This window comes from Urocampus carinirostris, chromosome 6 (assembly GCF_059441175.1).
Source record: "Urocampus carinirostris isolate Australia breed hairy pipefish chromosome 6, RoL_Ucar_1.0, whole genome shotgun sequence".
NCBI lineage: Eukaryota > Metazoa > Chordata > Actinopteri > Syngnathiformes > Syngnathidae > Urocampus > Urocampus carinirostris.
In genome coordinates this window covers 8,554,880-8,574,020 of record NC_142354.1, presented here as the reverse complement: position 1 = coordinate 8,574,020, position 19,141 = coordinate 8,554,880, and the positions used below count along the sequence as shown (strand labels likewise).

At 41.9% G+C, this 19,141-nt stretch overlaps 1 protein-coding gene across 4 annotated transcripts in view; it reads left to right on the top strand.

Moving 5' to 3' along the window:
- The window catches only part of nfasca (neurofascin homolog (chicken) a), a 123,563-nt gene that overhangs the window by 65,518 nt on the left and 38,904 nt on the right, over nucleotides 1–19,141 (top strand). For 2 of the 4 annotated variants that reach the window (XM_088337739.1, XM_088337738.1), the window contains exons 3-13: nucleotides 2,571–2,714; nucleotides 3,192–3,209; nucleotides 5,279–5,384; nucleotides 8,690–8,886; nucleotides 8,953–9,075; nucleotides 10,340–10,510; nucleotides 14,602–14,713; nucleotides 16,583–16,767; nucleotides 16,830–16,961; nucleotides 17,041–17,184; nucleotides 19,028–19,139. In XM_088337739.1, coding sequence (XP_088193865.1) covers nucleotides 2,627–2,714; nucleotides 3,192–3,209; nucleotides 5,279–5,384; nucleotides 8,690–8,886; nucleotides 8,953–9,075; nucleotides 10,340–10,510; nucleotides 14,602–14,713; nucleotides 16,583–16,767; nucleotides 16,830–16,961; nucleotides 17,041–17,184; nucleotides 19,028–19,139 — 1,388 coding nt within the window. In that variant the 5' untranslated portion in view covers nucleotides 2,571–2,626. Of the gene's footprint in view, nucleotides 1–2,570; nucleotides 2,715–3,191; nucleotides 3,210–5,278; nucleotides 5,385–8,689; nucleotides 9,076–10,339; nucleotides 10,511–11,544; nucleotides 11,593–14,601; nucleotides 14,714–16,582; nucleotides 16,768–16,829; nucleotides 16,962–17,040; nucleotides 17,185–19,027; nucleotides 19,140–19,141 lie in introns of all 4 variants that reach the window. The other 2 variants (XM_088337737.1, XM_088337736.1) reach the window with 2 other exon arrangements.

The following is a 19,141-nucleotide window of genomic DNA, read 5'->3' as shown; positions in this document are numbered from 1 at the left end:
GAAAAGGGCATTGTGGGAGCGAATTCAGTCAATAGCATATCGACATCCAGGGGTCTCCAACCCTTTTCAAGAATTAGCAATAAGAGCACCAAGTTTGATATACATTTCTAAAGTAGCAACTTAGCTAGACGGTTTGCTAAATACCTAAAAGGTAGCTTGATAGTTAGCTAGTTAGGTAAACAGGTAAAAAACTAAATGGGGAGCTAGATAGCTAGCTATAATAGCAAAAAGCCATCTAAAGAGGCCGATAGAAAGCTAAAAACAATTCTTGATAGCTAGCTAGATAGGAGGCCAACAGTTAGCTTGATTACGAGAACAAAAGATAAAATGTTAGCTAGGTAGCACGCAAAAAAATTGAAAAGCTAGCTAGTTCTGGAAACAGATCTGTTTTTTGCGATTTACACTGAAAGAGACATACACAAACTGTCTTACTGAGGAAACGGGTCTCTGCCCTTGTCAGGTTCCGACATGGCCCGTAAACATCGAAGAAAGATAAAAGGGTTTATTTACTGGAATCGGTATTGGGGGGTGTACAGGAACAGAATAAGGAAGTAGGAGCTTTAGAATTTATAGACGTTTTACTAACGGAGGCTGGACGACACATCCCTTCTCAAGATCTTGAAACACTAACTAGATCTAAATGAACAAGACATGAAAAAAGAAGGCACGGGTTTATTGACAGGAAATGGATCATTATCAGATTGTGTACAGAAACAGAACAAGGAAGTTAGTACAATCTTTTAATTCAAAGAAATCAATGCTACACTAACACATACCTCTTATATAATCTGGAAACACTAGATCTAAATGAACAAGACATGGTAGGAAGGAGACATAGGGTTTTATGAAAGATAAGGAGTCAATAGCAGATCGTGTACAGAAACAAAACAAGGAAGTTAGATTCTTTAAAATTCAAAGACATCAATGTTTTACTGACAGAGGCTCGACTGCACGTCCCTGCTACATCATCTTGAAACACTAACTAGATCTAAATGAACAAGACATGGAAGGAAGAAGGCACAGGGTTTATTGATGGAAAAGGAATCAGATTTTGTAAAGAAACAGAACAAGGAAGTTAGTACGATCTTTAAATCCAAAGACATCAATGCTCCACTAACACAGGCTCAACTACACATCCTTTTTACATAACACTAGATCTAAATGAACAAGACATGGAAGGAGATATGGGGTTTAATGACAGATAAGGAATCATTAGCAGATCGTGTACAGAAACAATACAAGGAAGTTAGTAGGAGCTTTAGAATTTGAAGACAATGTTTTACTGACAGAGGCTCGACTGCACGTTCACGCTACATCATCTTGACACAGTAACTAGATCTAAATGAACAAGACATGGAAGGAGGCACAGGGTTTATTGATGGAAAAGGAATCGTTATCAAATTGTGTGGAGAAACAGAATCTTTAAATTCAAATACATTAATGCTTCACTAACACAGGCTCGACTACACGTCCTTGTTACATAATCTTGAAACACTAACCATATCTAAATGAACAAAACATGAAAGTGAGAGGATCCAAGGAACATTCTCACATACGGATAATACCTTCATGATGTTCCAACCAGTTTTAACAGAACAATACATGGAAGGAAGATGATGCAGGGTTTATTGGCAGAAAAGAAATCACATTGTGTACAGAAACCAAACAAGAAAGTTTATTAGGCTCTTCAGAATTCAAAGACAACAATACTTCACTAAAACAGGCTCAACTACACATCGCTGCTATGTAATCTTGATACACTATCTAAATGGACAAAACATGAAAGGATCAGTTGCAGGATCTGGTGGAATAGCAACATATTTGAACAGACCAAAATACAAAAGGACCCAGGGAAAATGCACACACATGAATACAGCTTCATAGTTTTTCAATGCCAGCCAACTCTAACAGACCAAAACAAGAAAGAAAGAAGATGCAGTATTTATTGACACAGGAGGTATCTTTATTGGAGAGTGAATAGAAACTTTCTATAATTTCCAGAATTCAAGACATCAAAGCTACACTAACAGGTTTGACGACGTATGCCTGGTACATCATGGTGCAACACTAACTACATCTAACTGAACAAAACACGAAATAAAGAAAATGGAGAATATGAAAGGGAAGGGACACTAAAAACCCTGCCACATGTGGACTGAACAGTCAGAATACCATAACTGAAGTAATGCAATTACATCAACTAGATCTAACAGAACAAAACATGAAAGGTAGATGACATAAGAAACATTACCACGTGTGGACACATGTGGTGATTTCACCAGGAAAGAAACTTTTGGAACACTAAACGGCCTTAACTGAACAAAACATGAAAGAGAAGGCATTCGAATTTGGTGATACCCACTTGTCCTCAATGAACAAAACATAACCGATGGAGGATACGGGGAACTTTCTCGTGCTTGGATGGACGGACAAACTACATCATGCAAAATACCAATCAGCTGTAACAGAACAAAACATGTAATACAGTTTTTGAAAATATTTCATAATTTGTCGTCTGAATGACTGTCGTACAATAATAATTCCAATTACTTTTGCGTGTTTTTCAACAGATCAGAAGCGTCGAAGTGTCCAGCCTGTCCCGGGCGGCCAATCAGCAGGAGCCGAGATGTGGAGGCGGGCCTTATATCGGGCCGTGGCCTTCATGCAGTTGCTGCTGTTGCACCGGGCGCTGTCCATCGAAGTGCCGCAAGACCGTAAGTCGCTGTCGGAACCTGAGGACACAGTAGAATAATGTTCTTATAACGGATTATTTTCCGTATTTCCTGGACTACAAAACCTAGCAGGAAGGAAGAGTGGGTATGTTTTTACTAGCAGATAGAATAAAAACCCAAAATCAAGAAGCAAAACAACAATAAAACTCAGAAAACCAGAAAGCAAAAAACAAACCTCGGAAAGCAAGACTTGAAAAATGTGACATTGATATCAATGGTGAAATAATGAAAATGTCTGTCCAAAATGGCCATTTAAAGGCTTGGGGTGATAAGGGACAGGTGTCATGTCCCGAATCCAAACTCATTAGGCGCCCTCTGGTGGAGGAGGGCGTACTAGACCCCAACCATACTCACTTATTTAAGATTATCTTTCAAGTTTTTTTCCCGATTCTTATTTTGATCTTGTATGTCTTTTGAATCCTTCTTGTGTGTCCTTGTTGCTTTCCGTTGGACTGACAGCAAAGATCCTGGCTGAGCGTAAGTCTTAACTAATTTTACTGGGGATGGGTGGTTGCCGTGGCAACCAAAAATTGATTTAGTGTCCCCCGCCCCCTTTTTTGGTACCTTTCTACCTTTCTTCCATACATTGCTTTCATATTTCCGTCCTTGCTCCTCTCCTTTCTTTCTCATATCCTTCCTTGCTTCCAATCTTCATTTTCCCCATCCTTCTTTTATTCATCTCCTTCTTTCCTTCTTTTCTCTCATTCTTTTTTCCTATGGTTCATTTTTTTCTTTCTTACTTTTTTTGTCTGACATTTTTCCCTCATCCTTCTTTTGTTCATTACAACTATCTTCCTTGCTTTTCTGCTTTCTCTCTCATTCTTCCTCTCTATACATCCTTCTTTCTCCTTCTTCAGGCATTCTTCTTTCTTTTTCACCATTTCCTTTTCATTCTTATTCTCTCTTGATTTTCCTTTTCATTTTAAACCATCTTTTCTTCCTTCCCCTCATGAATCTTCCCCTACTTTCTCCAGTCCTTTTCTTGCTTACGTCTATCCTTCATTGTTTTTCTACTTCTATTCCGCTATTCTTTCTTTATTTATTTCCTTTTTTCTTCCTTTTGCTGTTTCCTTTCTATCATCCTTCTTTCCTCCCTTCCTCCTATTCTTCCTAGTTTCCCCTCTTTCTCCAAACCCTCATTCACATTTCCCCTTCCTTCCTTCCTTCCTCCCGTCCTTCCTTGCGCCCGTCATTCCTTCTTTCCTTCCTTCCTTCATTCCTTCTTTCCTTTTCTTTCTTTCCTATGCATCCTTGTTTTCCCCTTTCTTTCTCCCTCTTTACTCATATCCTTCTTTTTTGACTGGTATCCTTTCTTGCTTTCCCATCTTTTTTTGCTTAATCTTATGGTTTGTTACATTTCCTCTATTTTTCTTCCAGTTATTTCTCTCCTTCTTCCTTCCTTTTTCTCATCCTCCTTTTTACTCATCATTTTCATTATTATTCCATACCTTGACATCTTCCTTTCTTGTGCTCCTTCATTTTCCCTAGCTTGCCTTTTGCTTGTCATTTTCTCCCCTCGTTGTCTTTTATTGTCTTTGTTTCTCTCTTCCCACCCATTTTTCTTGCCCCCTTCCTCGCTTCCCCTTTTTCTCTCTTTTTACTTCCTTCCTTTTGTCCCTCTTTCCTTCTTTGTTTTCCCTCTCACTTTATTCCCATCGTGCTTAGTTTTTCTGATCCCTTTTTTCTTCCTTTTTCTCATCTCTCATACCTTGCTTGTATCCTTCCTTGCAGCCATCCTCTTTTCTCTGAACTTTACTTCTTTTCTCACCTCCTCCCTTTCTACCTTCTTTTCTCTCATCCATCTGTTCTCGTTTTTCTTTTTCCTATCATCTCTTTTCCCTTTTTTCTCCTATTCTTCCTTGCTCCCATCCTTCATCACATTCTCCGGTTCTTTAACTCCATTCTTCTTCGATTCCCTTCCTTTCTTCATTCCGTCTGCCCTACTTTTGTCTTCCTTTACTCCTTTTTTCTTCTTTCCTTTTTCCTTTCCTTGCTCTTTTTTTCATTGCTCCCCTCCTTCTTTCCATGCTTTACCTCTTCCATCTTTTCTTCTTTACGCTGTGTGTATTCTTGTTTCTCATCCTCACTCGCTTCCTTTCTTGCTTTTTACCATTTTGCCTTCCTTCCCTCCTTGCTTCCTCCTTTCTTTTCTCCCTTCCTTTCTTTGCTAACGAGTTGTTAAAAGATGTAAAATATTTGCTCTTTCTCCCTCTTTTTGAGTCTGTCTGAATGGTTTTGTGGCGTGTTTGTGATTGGAAGCCCCCGAGGGGCTCAGTGAACTCCAGAAGCAAATGCACATAAGACATGCTGGCGGTGTTTCAAATTGGGGTAGGGGGGGTTGGCTTCTTTTAGTCGGCCATTAAATATAGATGGCGAAGCCAACGCAACTGGAGCTTCTCTACGTCTCTACAGCCGACTGTTGCCACCATTTTGCTCCCGTCTGATTTTCAAATATTAGTCTCGCCTAATTGGACAAAGATGGCGTACAACAAAAAACTTTTGTGCGTGTCCATGTCCTGACTCTGCTTTTGTCCCCCCTCTCTTAGTGAAGCAGCCCCCCACTCTGACCAAGCAGTCGGTGAAGGACTACATTGTGGACCCCAGGGACAACATCCTCATCGAGTGCGAGGCCAAGGGCAACCCTGTGCCAACGTGAGGAATGTCCACCAACACATAGCCCTGGGTTACATCACCAGTGGGACAGGACACTAGCGCATTGTTAACTGGAGGGGAGAACGGGGGGTAGGGAGGGGTCTGTCCATTCATCAATGCGTTGGTCTAATTGGACAAGTTTGTCTGTCTGTCTGTGATTCTATCCATTCAGCATCTGTTCAGCCATCCATTTGTTAGTCCATTTATCATTTTGTCTGTCCGTCTGTCTCTCTCTCCTTCTATTAGTCCATTTATCAGTTTCTCTGTCTGTCCAAGATTCTATCCATCCAGCATTCTGTTCATCCATCCATTTGTTAGTCCATTTATCATTTTGTCTGTCCATCTGTCCCTCTCTCCTTCCATTAGTCCATTTATCAGTTTCTCTGTCCATGTTTCTATCCATCCAGCATTCTGTTCAGCCATCCATTTTTTAGTCCATTTATCATTTTGTCTGTCCATCTGTCTTTCTCTCCTTCTATTAGTCCATTTATCAGTTTCTCTGTCTGTCCATGATTCTATCCATCCAGCATTCTGTTCAGCCATCCATTTGTTAGTCCATTTATCATTTTGTCTGTCCATCTGTCTTTCTCTCCTTCCATTAGTCCATTTATCAGTTTCTCTGTCTGTCCATGATTCTATCCATCCAGCATTCTGTTCAGCCATCCATTTGTTAATCAATTTATCATTTTGTCTGTCCATCTGTCTTTCTCTCCTTCCATTAGTCCATTTATCAGTTTCTCTGTCTGTCCATGATTCTATCCATCCAGCATTCTGTTCAGCCATCCATTTGTTAGTCCATTTATCATTTTGTCTGTCCATCTGTCTCTCTCTCCTTCCATTAGTCCATTTATCAGTTTCTCTGTCTGTACATGATTCCCTCCATCCAGCATTCTGTTCAGCCATCCATTTGTTAATCCATTTATCATTTTGTCTGTCCATCTGTCTTTCTCTCCTTCCATTAGTCCATTTATCAGTTTCTCTGTCTGTCCATGATTCTAACCATCCAGCATTCTGTTCAGCCATCCATTTGTTAGTCCATTTATCATTTTGTCTGTCCATCTGTCTCTCTCTCCTTCCATTAGTCCATTTATCAGTTTCTCTGTCTGTACATGATTCCCTCCATCCAGCATTCTGTTCAGCCATCCATTTGTTAGTCCATTTATCATTTTGTCTGTCCATCTGTCTCTCTCTCTCCTTCCATTAGTCCATTTATCAGTTTCTCTGTCTGTCCCTGATTCTATCCATCCAGCATTCTGTTCGGCCATCCATTTGTTAGTCCATTTATCATTTTGTCTGTCCATCTGTCTCTCTCTCCTTCCATTAGTCCATTTATCAGTTTCTTTTTCTGTACATGATTCTATCCATCCAGCATTCTGTTCATCCATCTATTTGTTAGTCCATTTGTCATTTGTCAGTCCATCTGTCTCTCTGTCCTTCTATTAGTCCATTTATCAGTTTCTCTGTCTGTCCATGATTCTATCCATCCAGCAGTCTGTTCAGCGATCCGTTTGTTAGTCCATTTGACATTTCTTCTATCCATCTGTCTCTCCGTCCTTCTATTAGTCCAGTTCTCAGTCTGTCTGCCTGTCCATCCTTCTGAAAGTCCATGCATCCGTCTGTTTGGTAGACAATCTCTCTGTTCGTCCATGAGTCAATCGATCAATCAGCTATCATTTTTTTTCCGTCCCTCTCTTTGTTTTCCATTCCATTTGGCAGTCACTCTTCAGTATTGCGATGTCTGTTTATGTTTCCGTCTTTCCATACATCTGTCCCTCTGTCCATTTGTTAGTCCATCTATCAATCTGTCTGTCCATCCATCAGTCTGTCTCTCTATCCATCAGCCCATTAGTATATTTTTTAATCTGTTCTTATGGTTGTCTATCTGACTTTGCATCCATCCATCAGGCTCTCCATTCTGTCCATCCATGCATCCTGTCCCTTTCTAATCTATTTGTCGGTCTACCTATCATTCGATCTATCTATCCATCCATCCATCAACCAGTTTGTCCATCCGCTGATCTATCCACCCATTTATCCATCCCTCTGTCTGTTTGTTAGTCCGCCTATCATTGTTTTGTCCATCCATCAGTCTATCTGTCCATCCGTCAATCCATCAACCAGTCTGTCCACCTGCAGGTCTGTCCATCCATGCACCTGTCCCTCTGTATGTTATCTTTCATCCATCCATTTTTTAGTCCATTTGTCATTTGTCTGCCCATCTGTCTCCGTCTTTCCATTAGTCCATTTATCAGTTTGTCTGCCTGTCCATCCTTCTGAAAGTCTATGCATCTGTCTGTATGGTTGACCATCTCTCTGTTCGTCCATGAGTCAATTGAGTCAATCAGCTATCATTTTTTTCCGTCCATCTTTTTGTTTTCCATTCCTTCTGTCAGTCTGTCCATCCATCTGTGTTTTTGTCCATCAATCCACTTCTCTCCACTTCCGTCTGTCTGTCTGTCAGGTCTGTCTGTGCATCCATTTTTCAGTCAGTCTGTTCACACATTTGGCAGTCAATCTCTTCACTATTGCTGTGTCTGTTTCTGTCTCCAGCCATACATACATCTGTCTCTCTGTCCATTTTTGATTCCATCTGTCCGTCCATCCGTCAGTCTGTCTCTCTATCCATTGGCCCATTAGTCCATTCATTAATCTGTTCTTCTGGTTCTCTATCTGACTTTGCATCCATCCATCAGACTCTCCATCCACAATTCTGTCCATCCATGCATCTGATCCCTTGTCTATTTGTCGGTCTACCTATCATCTATCCATCCATCAACCAGTTTGTCCGTCCACTGGTCTATCCACCCATTTGTCCCCCCCACTGTCTGTTTGTTAGTCTGCCTATTATTCAATTGTCCATCCATCAGTCTGTCTGTCCATCCATCAACCAGTCTGTCCACCTGCAGGTCTGTCCATCCCTGCACCATTAGTCTGTTCATCATTTTATCCATTCACACATCTGTCTATTTGTTTGACCATCTAATATCGTTTTTTTTTTTTTGTCCCTGTGTCTGTCCATTTATCTGTTTATTTACCAATCCAAAGTCCCACCTCTTTGGGCAGAGATCCCGAGAGTTCCCAGGCCAACCAGGAAAGGGTCACTTAAGCATGTCCCCAGCCGTCTCCAGGCCATCATCCATGTGGGACCATAGTGGGAACAGCTCCTGTCCCGCATATTAAATAGCTAGCCGTGAGCAGCTTCTCATAGAAAAACCTTCCGACTGCTCGTTTTTGACATTTTTATTTTTCGCACTACTGTTGCGATTATAAAAACACAGACTCGATCAGCGTCTTTGTCGTCTCAGGTTCTCCTGGAGACGAAACGGCAAATTCTTCAACATCGCCAAAGATCTTCGCGTCAGCATGCGCAAACGCTCGGGAACACTAGAGATCGGATTCCGCAACGGGGGACGGCCAGAAGACTACGAGGGCGAATATCAGTGTTTCGCCACCAACGATCACGGGGTCGCCATGTCCAACAAAATCCTGCTTCGGGTCTCCAGTGAGAATTGGATTTTTGCTGTTTTTTTGGGGTGGCGGGATAATTCTTTTTCCGTTTTTTTTTCAGAGGCGCCTTTGTGGCCCAAAGAAGTTTTGGAGCCGGTGGTGGTGACGGAGGGCTCGTCCCTGGTCCTGCCCTGCAACCCCCCTCCGGGCCTCCCGCCTCCATTCACTTTCTGGATGAACAGTAGTGAGCACAGATTGCGCAACCTCACACAAAAACCTTACAAACGTTTTGGGGCACATAAACCTTCACGCCAGGCACACATTCATTGTCATCATTTTTTTAGAAGGGTATTTTTGTTTTTGTTTTAATTTTAGTGCAACAGTTTGAGAACAAAGCATATTTAGTGTGTTTTAAAATTTAGCTTTTTAACAGTAGTGTGTTTTCACATCAAACCTCCTGTGTGGAGTTTGCATGTTTTCCCCGTGCTTGCGTGGGTTCCTCCCACATTCCAAAAACATGCGTGTCAGGTTGATTGGCCTAACCAAATTGTTCCTATGAGTGAGTGAGTTGTCTGTCTCTGATTGGCTGGCAAGCAGTTGAGGGTGTCCCCTGACCACTGCCCGAAGATAGCTGGGATGGGCTCCAGCACCCCCGCAACCCTACTGAGGATAAGCGCTGCAGATAATGGTTGGATGGATGGATGTTTTCACACTTAAAACGAGCAAGCTTTTTGCCAACAATGCAAGATTTCTTTTTAATATACTTCACAGTGTATTTATATTCCATTTTTGTACAATGTTATTTATCTATTATCTCTCGAGTCGAGATGTTAAATTGTTAAACTTGGTCCTAAAATGATTTATAGCTGATATTAGCTTTGCTGTAATTTTCTCCCCAAATTATTACTTTGATATAAATAATGTTTAATTATTATTCATTGATTGAACATCTATGTATAGCTCGGATGGGCTCCAGCACCCCCGCGACCCTACTGAGGAGAAGCGGTGGAGATAGTGGATGGATGGATGGATGGATGATTGAACTTTTATGTAACAAAGATCACAATTTTTATGATAGATAGATAGATAAATAGATAGATACTTTATTCATCCCCGTAGGGAAATTCACACTTCCAGCAGTATCCTTGTGTTGGAAATAAAATAGTAATTAGATAAAAGAAATACAATACAGAAATCCCAATATAACTAGTCGATATAGAGTATTAAAATAGTGCTACGGAAAATACACACTGTCATAAAAATAGGGTAATATGCAAATGTGGGGTGGGGTTTAATGTTGGCTTTTACTCCCTTGGGTGGGGTTAAAGAGCCTCATGGCATGAGGGAGAAATGATCTCCTCAGTCGGAACAAGACTGTTGCTGAAGCTGCTCTTCTGTCTGGAGATGATGTATATAAGTTTCATATTTCCTAGCAAAATACACTGGAAAACTGCTGTGGTGACATCTGAATTTTGTGTTCTTTTTCTTGTTTTTGTCCCGACGGGCAGTGATGAGTCCGATCCCGCAGGACCAGCGAGTGTCGAAAGGCTTAAACGGCGATCTTTATTTCTCCAACGTGTTGGCCCAGGACACTCAAAACGACTACAGTTGCAACGCTCGCTTCCTCTTCACGCACACAATACAGCAGAAGAATCCCTTCACGCTCAAAGTCATCACCAGTGAGTACTAGCGACGAGCGGGCGAGTACTTAAGACCCCTGGGATACAGCGTGCAATGTGACATTGCCATTAAGCGGGGGGATAGAGCAGAAAAACAGTCAGTGGCCGGGACAGGGGAGCAAAAACGTGGTCGTAAGCGAGTCGTAAGCCAGGAAAAGCAAGTAGACGTGGTCGGGGACAAAAAGAGGGCGAAAGCCGGGACGGGAGAGGAGACGTGGTCAGGATCAAAAACAAGTTGAAGCTGGGGGACAGACGGGAGCAAAAAACGGGTAGGAGTCAGGGTCGAAAAAGGCTTGCCTAGAGTTAACTGAGGTTCGCAGACGGACTGACAAAAGGGGACGGATAGGAGTGGGTTTAAATAGGGACAGGGAGCCAATCAGAGTCCGAGGCAGTTGGCGCCAAAGGAGCAGGCACAGGTGAATCCTGACAGCTTCATAGTTAGCTAGAAAAGTAAACAGGCAAAAAAGTCAAAGGAGTAAATAGTAAGAGAGTAAATAGCCAGATAGGAAGCTAAAACAAAGTTGGCATGCTAGATAGAAAAGGAGGTCAACATTTAGCCCGATAACTAGCAAAAAAAGGTTAGCTAAATAGCATGCAAAACGTGTAAAAAGCTAGCCAGGTAGCTTGCTAAACAGCTAAAAATAAAGAAAGATAGCTAGCAAGAAAACACAAAAGGTAGCCAGATAGTTATCTAGAAAAGCTAACAGGCCAAGAACTCAAAGGGGTAAATAGTAAGAGAATAAATAGCCAGATAGGAAGCTAAACAAAGTTGGCAAGCTAGATAGAAAAGGAGGTCAACATGTAAAAAGCTAGCCTGGTAGCTTACTACACAGCTAAAAATGAAGAAAGATAGCTAGCTACAAAGCACAAAAGGTAGCCACTGAACTGCTTTAAAATGATGAGCTGATTTTTAGAGCAGTTTTGCGGGCACCTCAACTGTCCTGGAAATATAAATGAGAATTTTCTTATTTTTCATCAGGGGAGGCACTGTTGGCATGTTATTTAACATGTTAACTTTGTCGGTGTGTTTTCAGACGATCCTTTTAACGAAACGTCGTTCAATGACAGTGACCCGTTTGGTGGTGAGTCACTAGAGAAAGAAAAAAAATCATCCCGTCTGGTTTTAACACATTAGTAGCTTCGATACTCATTTACTTAACTTTAAGGGCGCTTCGGTGTCTTTTAACGTACTAACTGTTTTATTTCTCTTAATTATTTGGCATGGAGGCAAGTGGGGCAGGCTCCAGGGTGGGCAAACCTTTTGATTGATATTATTAGATTGTACATAACGTTTGAAAATTCTATATATTTTATTGAGAGTGTTGGGCACAAAGGGGACACCGGGGACAAGAGTGGCACTTCTGCAGCATTTTCATTTTTTTTTAGATGTGGTAATTTCTTTTTTTAGTTTTTTACTTGTTTTTCATCTGGTCTGAGTAATAAAAGCATGTTTGTCCGTCCTATTTTATGAAAAATATATTTTAATGAAGAATGGGGGAGGACCCAAAGGGACACTGGGGACAAGAGTAGCAGCAAAACAACAACACTATTTTATAAGTTGCATTTTTCTTTCTTTTCAGTGGTTAGGATTTAAAAGCCTGATGGGCCAAATGTGGCCCCTTGGGCTGTAGTTTGCCCACCCCTGCTCCAGACCGTTTATTTTCTGGACTAAAAGCGGGAGACTAATACTTCACACTGGAGAGTTTGATTGACTTTGCTAACGGTTCTTTTTTTTAATAAGCAAATCTCTAATGCATCTTAATTTCTATTAAAGATTGTATTCTCTCTGTTTCTGTATCTGTCTCTTTTTCTCTCTCTTTTCTCTCTCTGTTCTCTCACTTTTCTCTCTCTCTTTCTCTTTTCTCTCTCTCTCTCTTTCTCTTTCTCCTTTCTCTCTCTTTCTCTTTTCTCTCACTTTCTCTTTTTCTCTTTCTCTTTGTCTCTGTCTCTGTCTCTTTCTCTCTCTCGTTTTTTCTCTTTCTCTCTCTCGTTTTTCCTTTTTGTCTCTTTCTCTCTCTCCGTCTCTTTTTGTCTCGTTTTTTCTTTCTTTTTCTCTTTCTCTTTGTCTCTGTCTCTGTCTCTTTCTCTCTCTTTCTCTTTCTCTCTGTCTCTTTCTTTTTCAATCTCTCTCGTTCTCTCTCTATCTATCTATCTCTATATCTATCAATATATATATATATATATATATATATATATATATATATATATATATATATATATATATACCCGCGTCCCTACTGAGGATAAGCGGTGCAGCTGATGAGACAAGATATATATGAGTGTATATATATATATATATATATATATATATATATATATATATATATATATATATATATATATATATATATATATATATATATATATACCCGCGACCCTACTGAGGATAAGCGGTGCAGCTGATGAGATGAGATGAGATATATATGTGTAAATATATATATATATATATCCTCAAAAAATATGTTTATGGTATAATGCCGTTAGTATTTTTTTTTTCCATTCAAATTTTCGAGACCACTCACGGAAGAGTGTATGTACTGGTAGGTCATGCCTTCAAGGCTTAAAAATCTGCATCTGTTTCCTGTGTACAAAAACATTCGGACGCTTTTCATTTCTGCCCCCTGGTGGTCAAAGCTGGCATGAACATTTGACCTGCCTATACTGTCTACTCCAGGGCTGTCCAATATCTTCCAAGCCGAAAACTATTTTTTTTCCTACTTATTAGCGCCAAGGGCGCCTAGCTTTTTCCTGTTTTGCTTTTCTAAAATAGTGATTCATTTTATAGTATTTGCTATGTTGCGACGATGTTATTAATAGGTTAATCATTGGTAGTAGGAACAAAAAAGTCAAACAAAGAAAGTCAGGGGAAAAGAGATAAAGGAAGAATGCAAGAGAGAGAGTAAAAGAAGAAGAGATAAAAAGTGAGAGAGAGAGCGTGAAAGAAGAAACAAATAAATACTGAAAGAAAGAAAGAGAGTGTGTGAGAAGAAGAGATAAAGAAATAATAAAAGAGTGAGAGTAAAATAAATAATTAAAGATTGAAAGAAAGAAAGACAGAGAGTGAAAGAGAGATATGTATAAAAACTAAAATAAAGAAAGAAAGAGATAGAGAGAGACAGAAATAGAGATAAAGAAATAAAGTGAAAGATAGAGTGTGAGAAGAAGAAATAAAGAAAGGGAAAGAGAATGAATGAAGAAGAGATACGTAAAGAGTAAGAGAAAGAGAGAGTGTGAAAGAAAAGACAAATAAATACTGAAGGAAAGAGTGTGTGAGAAGAAGAGCTAAAGAAAGAATGAAAGAAAGAAGGAAAGAGTAAGAGTGAAAGAAGAAATGAATAAAGACTGAAAGAAATAAAGAAAGAGATGGAGAGAAACAGAAATAAATATAATGAAAGTGTGAAAGAAAAAAATAGAGTATGAGAAGAAGAGATAAAGAGATAAAGAGAAAGGGGAAAGAGAGAGAGAGAGAGAGTAGGAATAAGAGAAATAGAGTGAAATAAAGGGGAGAGAGAGAGAGAGAGAGGAGGCCGATAAAGAGAGGTAGAAAAAAGAAAGAAAGGAAGCAAAAGAGTGAGAAAGAAAACAAGTCTAAAGGCAAGCGTTAGAAAGAGAAAACCAAAGAGAAGTCGGAAGTAGTTAAACTGACTCAGTTGACCACAAAAAACATTTGACTAGAAAATCACAATGATCACTTGAGCACTTGTGAGCTATTTTCAGTCCGCTGTCACCTCAACTCTCCCCAGGGGGCACCCACCTTGGAGACCCCCGTTCTACTCTTTGTTTCCTTTCGATGGCAGATTAACGGCGTCCATGGCATCGACTTCTAAAGAAGATTTAACACCAGATTCTCTTTGAAAAGCGCCAAAACTTCAGTCACTAATAAAAACCAATTCCTGACGACGAATATTTCAAGAAAGCTCTTTGCTAACCTGAACAAGCTAGCTTTCTTTTGTTGCCTCGTTTCTCTTTCTTCTCCTGTCTTTCCGTGAGAGCGCGGAAATCGCTTTTAAAGACGGCAAGAGTTACTGCCGCCTTTTCATCTGTTAGCCACGACGTAAGAACGGGAACCCGTCTTTTGTTTTTGTGCGCAGGCCGTAAAGTTTCGGAGAGCACCCCGACGTTCCTCTCGCCGCTGGGCAGCGAGAGTACCAAAACAGTGCTCAGAGATCAGCGACTGCTGCTGGAGTGTATCGCCGCCGGATTGTGAGTGAAAACCTATCTATTCCTTTTTCGGGTTCGGATTGATATGATGCCAAAAAAGGGTTAAGGTGGAGTGGGGATACAGGGTTGGAAATGAAGGTCAGGGTGAGGAAAATGGCGGTGAGGGTCAATGGGTTTAGGGTGGTTGGGGCCTGGGTGCGACCATTTTTTAAACTCTCCAAGAATAGGCTCCATCCATCCATTATCTGCACCGCTCATTCTCAGTAGGGTCCCGGGGGTGCTGGAGCCCATCCCAGCTATCTTCGGGCAATGGACAGGGGACACCCTCAACTGGTTGCCCGCCAATCACAGGGCACACAGGGACAGACAATTCGCTCGCTCAATCGCACCTAGGGACAATTTGGACCGGTCAATTAACCTAACATGCCTGTTTTTGGAATGTGGGAGGAAACCGGAGTGCCCGGAGGAAACCCACGCAACCACAGGAGAACATGCAAACTCCACACAGGAGGTTTGATCTCATGACCTCAGAACTGTGCCGCACACGCTTTAACCCGCCGTGCTGCCCTCAAACTCTCCAATAGGCTCAAATATGAAAATCATCGCAGTGTCTGAAATACTCCACTGCCTCGAAATGGTTCAGTCCATTTGATTCCTAGCACCCCTCTTTCATTCGGCTAGTGTCACTTGCGGCATAGTGGCGGAATCTGTGCAGGCTTCCCAGTGTATTTTGGTAATAGTATGTTATACAGTGCTTGTGATGAACTCTTTTAGCACCCAATACCTGAAATTGACAGGAGCGGAAACAGGACCCACTTGCGTAACGTTTACCACAAGTTTTATTGAAGGAACGAGGAAGGGGTGCGCCCATGACCCGGTGTTTGCTCTCGTTCTCGGCTTGTGATCTGACCATGGAAGTGGATCTTCCGTAGCGAGCGATGGCGGTGTCAGGGGCGGAAAACTGATCGGTACACGTGGTCGGAAACGAAACAGGTCATAGTGGGAGACAAACAGTAGCAAAATACTGGACAGGCGGGAGTCAGGGTCAAAAAAGGCTTGCCTAGTATACACGGAGATTCACAGAAGGACTGACAACAAGGGATTGACAGACCTGGGTTTAAATAGTGACAGGGAGCTAATCAGAACCCGCGGCGGGTGGCGCCAAATGAGTGGGCACAGCTGAATCGATCAGCCTAGCTTAATTGTTTCGTGTGTGTAAGCTATTTGTATAGTCATCCTGCTAGCATTAACATTGACATTTACCGTTTTTTTCCTGTAAAAACAGCATGATTTCAGGTAAGAGTCAATTATCCACGGGAACTATAAAGAAATACACAAAACGTCTTCAGGAGGGGTGGAAACCCCCAAAGTTCTGAAACTAGATTTGGTAAGCTGAAAATGTGTTTTGGATTTGGGGAAATAACATTCCAATTTCCACTTGTCCTAGGAGCGGTTGCCCACACAGTCAACTTTCCTTTTTTTATTTACAGAAAGCCAAGGGCTACTGCCATCATCTGGTGAAATAATGTTTTCTTTTTATACAAATTTTATATTGCGCTCAACATTACTGACGTTTTATGACCGAGGCTGCGGGCCAGTGAATATTGGATCACGGTAGTAACTTTTCCCCAGGTCGGACTTTGGGATTAGAGTTAGTGTGGTTAAGGTTTAGGGTTAGAGCGATTAGGGGTTTAAAGGTTTATAAATTAGGTTGCGGTAAAGAGAATGAGATGGTTAGGGGTTAGGGGGTTCAAGATTAGGGTTGGAGTAAGGAGTTACAAGTTGGGAGTTAGGGTTGGGGTAAGTGTTAGGGTTTGGAGTGATTAGGGGTTAGAAGGTTTGTAAATAAGGTAGAGGTAAAAGGATTGAGATGTTCCGGTACTTGTCCTAAAGTAGTGTCCGTACCCGCAGGCCTACTCCGACTATCAAGTGGTTCAAGAAGGGGGGTGAGCTCCCGGGACAGAAAGTCAAGTTTGAGAACCACAACAAGACCATGAAGATCACCAACGTGTCGGAAGAAGACGCCGGCGAATACATTTGCATGGCCAACAATCACTTAGGCAGCATTCGCCACTCCATCTCCGTTCAGGTCAAAGGTGAGTGGACGGCGGATAGGCGGCTAATTTGCTAATTGCTAATTTGGCGCTCTGCCCTTCAGCCGCCCCCTACTGGTTGGACAAGCCCACCAACCTGGTCCTGGCCCCGGAAGAGAACGGGCGCCTGGTGTGTCGGGCAAACGGCAACCCCAAACCCTCCATCCAGTGGTTGGTGAACGGCGTCCCGGTGGAAGGTAAGTCCAGTTCCCTGAGGAATCCCGACTCCAGAAACCAACAGCTCAAGTACTTCCTGTCGTTTATGTCGGTTTACAGTCGCTCTGGCCGATACCAGTCGGCACGTGGTCGACGATACCATTATTTTCCGCTCGGTGCAGATCGGGAGCAGCGCCGTCTATCAATGCAACGCCTCCAACCAGCACGGTTATCTTCTGGCCAACGCTTTCGTCAATGTCATCGGTGAGATGGGGAGCCGTTTGGGGAAACAGAACCCACTCACGTAACGTTACTCACAGTTTTATTGGGAGAAGAGAAAGGAGCGCACACTCGATCTGGAGATTGTTGGTGGCGGGGAGTAGGATGCTCAGAAGTGGGACTTCCGTGGTGAGTGATGGCGGGGTCAGGAACGGAAAAAGTCAAAAACCAGGAGAGGAGAGTAGCCGTAGTCGAGATCAAAACAGATCGTAGCGGGAGAAAAACAAGAGCAAAAACACAGGACAGGCTAAAAAAGGGCTTGCTGTGTAAAAACGGAGATTCGCAGACGGACTGATAAAAGGGGACTGACATGACAGAGTTTAAATACTAACAGGGAGCCAATCTGTCAACAAGCTGCAGCTGGCGCCACACAGGCGGGGCCAATTGGGCACCATGGCAACACTGAGTTTACTATTTTGAGTAGGCTAATCGTTTTTTTTTAGATCACCATGACTGTTTTTAGAACGTTTTATGAGGAGAACCAAGGAAAAACCTAATACCTGGAAATATAATCTGAAGATTTTGTGTATGTAACTCACACAGGGCACCACTATATGTAGCTGATATTAGGGTTGAATATATTTTCGAACATATAATAGATTGAATAATTTATATCAAGAACAAGTTGAATATATATATATTAAGCTCAGTCCCGCCTTTAGAAGCCCCATATCAGTTATTCGATAGTTTTATTTGGAGAAGTGTCAGGACCAGAACAGAGACAGGACCCACTTGCGCACATTTCTCTCAGTTGTATTGGGAAGAAGGGAAAGGATTGCACACACGATCCGATGATCGCTGGTCATGGGAAGCAAGTCGCTCTGAGCGCGGAAGTGGGACTTCCGTGGCGAGCAATGGCGATGTCGGGAGTGGAACAAACAGGTCAGTAACCGGGACAGGAGAGCAAAAAACGTGGTCCAGATCAGAAAACAGGTCAAAGCCGGGAAACAGACAGGAGCCAAAACAGGAGTGAGTCAGGGTCGAAAAACTTGCCTAGCGTAAACTGAGGTTCGCAGACGGACTAACAACAGGTGACAGAAAGACAAGGGTTTAAATAGTGACAGGGAGCCAATTGAAGTCCGAGGCAGTTGGCGCCAAAGGATCGGGCACAGGTACATCACATCGGTAATTGCTGTAAAATAATGAAGTCGGAGCTTATCGACACATTTGTTTAGGCAGGAAATTGCAGGCTCGTTTCTCCCGAGTTTAAATGTCTGGAACAGCTTGCAAGCTGACAGGAATTTGTCTGGGAAAGGTTGACTCCAAGGATTTTCTTGGAAATCGGTGTAATTTTGGAGAATCAAAAGAGGACGAAAACATTCTGAGAAGACCTTGTCAATACCGGGAAGTATGCGCCCAGTAAGAGAAAAACAACACGTGATATGACGTGATGTTTTTGCTCCGGAGGGTATAAGAAAGCTGATTGTCTCTTAGACGAGTGAGAACCCTGTTTTGAACATCAATAAACAACTTCTTCCTCTCCTGTCAAAATTTGCTCTTTGTGCATATTTCTGGGGGCATATTTCACGGTCTGCTCCGAAATAATCATGACAAGAACGGATGAAAAACCTTGTCATCGGTCTCATAAAATGAAAGTTTTGAGTCTGTGCCTCACACGGGGCACCATCTGATCCGGCAAATATTAGCGTCCTTTTGAATAATAATGGGTTGATCATCGAATCTGATAAGTAGAGTTTGATGTTTCTATTCAGTTACTCCTGCTTTTTGGATCACCAAATTAGTTTTTACATAGTTTCAAGATGGTGAGTTTGGGGCCGTGAGAAGCAGTTTTTTTTTTTTTTTTAAATCTGTTCTTTTGTGTTCTTAGATATGCCTCCAAGGATGCTTGGGCCCAAAAATCCTCTGATCAAAGTGATCGAGAACAACCGCACCTTCTTGGACTGCCCCTTTTTCGGTTCTCCTCACCCGGCGTTGCGCTGGT